The 3,106-nt window shown below is 61.2% G+C and overlaps 3 protein-coding genes across 3 annotated transcripts in view; 2 read left to right on the forward strand and 1 right to left on the reverse strand.

Annotated features, from left to right (window-relative positions):
* Nucleotides 1-268, forward strand: part of ACA1_234620 (polyadenylate-binding protein family protein) — a gene marked incomplete at both ends in the record, with an annotated part of 1,846 nt that extends 1,578 nt beyond the window's left edge. Inside the window, one exon of the mRNA XM_004341020.1 lies at nt 38-268. Within this exon, the coding sequence (XP_004341068.1) occupies nt 38-268 (231 nt within the window). The remainder of the gene's footprint in view (nt 1-37) is intronic.
* A 356-nt stretch (nt 269-624) lies between these two features.
* Nucleotides 625-1,673, forward strand: ACA1_234730 (uncharacterized protein; the record flags this gene model as incomplete). Its single annotated transcript, XM_004341021.1, has 3 exons — nt 625-747; nt 823-1,156; nt 1,228-1,673. The coding sequence occupies 3 exons, from the start codon at nt 625-627 to the stop codon at nt 1,671-1,673; spliced, it is 903 nt and encodes a 300-aa protein (XP_004341069.1).
* Nucleotides 1,674-1,809: 136 nt separating this feature from the next.
* Nucleotides 1,810-3,106, reverse strand: part of ACA1_234740 (peptidase, S54 family protein) — a gene marked incomplete at both ends in the record, with an annotated part of 2,076 nt that continues 779 nt past the window's right edge. The window contains 5 exons of the mRNA XM_004341022.1: nt 1,810-1,887; nt 1,947-2,183; nt 2,297-2,488; nt 2,625-2,759; nt 2,872-2,991. Of these exons, the coding sequence (XP_004341070.1) occupies nt 1,810-1,887; nt 1,947-2,183; nt 2,297-2,488; nt 2,625-2,759; nt 2,872-2,991 (762 nt within the window). The remainder of the gene's footprint in view (nt 1,888-1,946; nt 2,184-2,296; nt 2,489-2,624; nt 2,760-2,871; nt 2,992-3,106) is intronic.

Consider the following 3,106-nt stretch of genomic DNA (forward strand, 5'->3'; position numbering starts at 1 on the left):
TCTCACGTCGCCGTCGCTGGCTTCGGCCTCGCCCGAGGAGCGCAAGAACATCATCGGTGAGACGCTCTACCCGCTCGTGGAGGCCCTCACGTCGGCCACCCAGGGCCCCAAGATCACCGGCATGCTGCTCGAGTCGATGGACGTCACCGAGCTCCTCCACCTGCTGCAGTCCCCCGACGCCCTCCGCGAGAAGGTCGACGAGGCCGTCGGCGTGCTCAAGGCCCACGAGGGCGAGGAGAACGGAGATGCCCCCAACGAGAGCGCTTGAGAGCAACGACGACCCAACCACCCCCCCCACGACCTTAGCGAACAACAACAACAGACCTTCAAGAAGAGAGATAGAGAAGACTGCGACGGCGCAGCGATCCCAGCCCTGACGACAACTTCAACCCCCCCTTTACAACGCACGGACTCATGGAGACGAGAGAGCAGCCACCACATCACGTCACCACTACATCCATAGCATGACCTTCAGTAGACCCCACCAAGCTGTGTTGCAATAAATGCCCCTCCACTTTGCAACATCCACGCCCACGACTCAACGTCTGTCAGCGGACGCAGTAGCCGCAAAGATCAAAAACTGAGCCTTTCATTTCATAATTTGCGCAGATGGATGAAAAGGAGATGGAGAAGCGGCGCAGGCCGCTGCCCTTGGCGTACGCCATGGAAGGAGAAGAAATGGAGGAGCGTCTCATCCTCAAGCCGCACCTCTCCGGCCCGCGCCTCGATCTCAGCCAGGCCAATCAGGTTCGCAAAATCAAATCATTCCTGCGTAGCGGTGCGTTGCTACAACGACATTAACCCCCCCCCCCAAACGTACAGCAAATGATCGAATCAGAGGGCGAGGAGCAGGAGGAGCAAGAGGAAGACGAAGCGACCTTCTTGCAGAACCTGTCCAAGAAGGAGCGCAAGCTGCTTCTCCACTACTTCAAGAAGGAGGAAAAGCAAAAGGGCGACGGCAAGAAGCGAAAGCGACGAAGCAGCTCCAAAAAGGACAAGAAGAAGAAAAAGAAGAGGCGCTCTAAGCACTCCTCCTCATCTTCCTCGTCTTCTTCCTCCTCTTCGTCATCGGCGACTTCCTCGTCTTCCGACGACGACGAAGACCGCGCCGCCAGACGCGCCAAGGAGGCAGCAGCCCCCGAGCCAAGCAACGGAGGTACGCGGCACTACTCGCGGGAGCGTGTGAACCTGCTGACGCGTGTTGTTGTTGTTGTGTGTCGTGTGTAGATGAAGCGCGGCGCCGGCGCGATCGCGATGAGGGCAGTAGCAGCGCGGGCAGGTCCTACGTGGACAAAGCGCGCGGGGAGAGGGAGGCGGGCGACCGAAGGGAGCGAAGGGAGGCGGAGAGGAGCCGCGCCAGAGACAGGCCCGACGCGGACAGTGAGCTGCGCAGTGAGCGCCGCGTCCGGGAGAGGGAACGAGACGACCGCGACCGCGACCGCGACCACCACCACGAGCGAGACCGGCCGAGGGAGCGGGGCCGGGACACGTCAGACAGAGACGACAGGGATCGGGACGACAGAAGCGGAGGAGGCCGGGAGAGGGAGCGCAGCAGAGACCGGGACAGGGGCAGAGGGAGGGAGCGGGAGCGGGAGCGGGAGCGTAGTAGTAGGAGCCGAAGTCGGGAGCGGAGGAGGGAGCGCGATGACGGCGGCAGGGACAGGCGGAGGTGATCATCACCATCGTCATGCGTGTTGTTGGCCAGACAGCATGTTGTGTGCTTGCTTGAATAAATTAAATAACAGAGCGAGAGAGATTGGGTGTGGGCGGGGCAGGCCAGCTGCCTGGAGGTCTTCTTCGTCATCACCATCACGCGGAGCCGTAGTTGCACCAGGAGAGCACCGGGATGCAGTCGATGGTGGTGCAGACGTCGCACCACGTCGGATCCTGCTCGACGGCGGTTATGGTCAGTGCTGCCCGCGTAAAGCGCAGAGAAAGAAACGTACGTTGGGGTTGACGTTGTAGTAGACCACCACGAGGCCGATGGCCAGGAGGAGGGCGTTGATGGGGGGGATGAGCAGAATGATGAGCCACCGCAGCAGTCGGTAGCAGTGCTTCACGCGCGCGGCCAGCGAGGGCAGCAGCACGAGGCCCGCCAGGAAGCCCTGCACCAGCCCTCCGATGTGCGCAAAGTTGTCCAGCCCGGGAAGCAAGCCCACGGCAAGCGCCAGCGCCAGACCAACCTGCACACGACACGACACACACCGTGAGTGTCGTGCGGGGTGTGGCGTGTGCGGTGCGTGTCGTGTGTGGTGCGTGCCAGGAGGAAGAGGGCGTTGAGGTAGGGGCGTTGGACAATGCCCCAGTTGAGGATGAGGTCGGCCACGAGCACCCCGGCCAGCCCGAAGGCGGCCCCCGACGCCCCGACGGTGATGGTGTTGGGGAGGAAGATGCACGAGGCCAGGTTGCCGGCGAACCCCGACAGGATGTAGATCGGGCCGATGCGCCAGAACCCGATCTGCCGCTCCAACGTCCACCCCACCCGCAGCTGCACCGTCTATTCATCGTATAGTCATCATTATCATATATGGGCGTGTGCGGCGCACAACACGCGCGACACGCGCGGTAAGTACTGTAAGTAAAGGCAGCTTAACAATGCGGCCAGGGTGGGTTGGGGCATATACGATGTTGATGAGGAGGTGGACGATGCCGACGTGGAGGAACATGGCGGTGAAGAAGCGCCAGGCCTCGTTCTTCTCGAGGATGGCCAGCGTCCACTTGGCTCCGAGCGTCTTCAGCGTCTCCGACGTCGGTCCGAACTACGAACAACATAACCACAAAACGCGGTCACGCCACGATCAGGCACGACATCCAAACACGACACACACGACACACACGACACGATACGATGCACAACAAGATGACGCGTACGAAGGGATTGTCCTGGAAGTCTTCGACGCCGCCGTTCCAGGCCAGCTCGAGAATGAGGCCCGCGATGTCGGCCGCCGTCACGAGCAGAATGAACACCGGCCAGTACTTGGGCTTGGCCACCTGCTGCTTCTTGGCTGCAGGCGCGCCATTTATATTTATCGTGCATTCAGCGTGTGCTTGTCATGACATATAGGTGCGAGTGCGTGCAGTTTACATGTGTGTGCGTGTGCGTGTG

Source organism: Acanthamoeba castellanii (assembly GCF_000313135.1).
Source record: "Acanthamoeba castellanii str. Neff unplaced genomic scaffold scf7180000084762, whole genome shotgun sequence".
Classification (NCBI taxonomy): domain Eukaryota; phylum Discosea; order Longamoebia; family Acanthamoebidae; genus Acanthamoeba; species Acanthamoeba castellanii.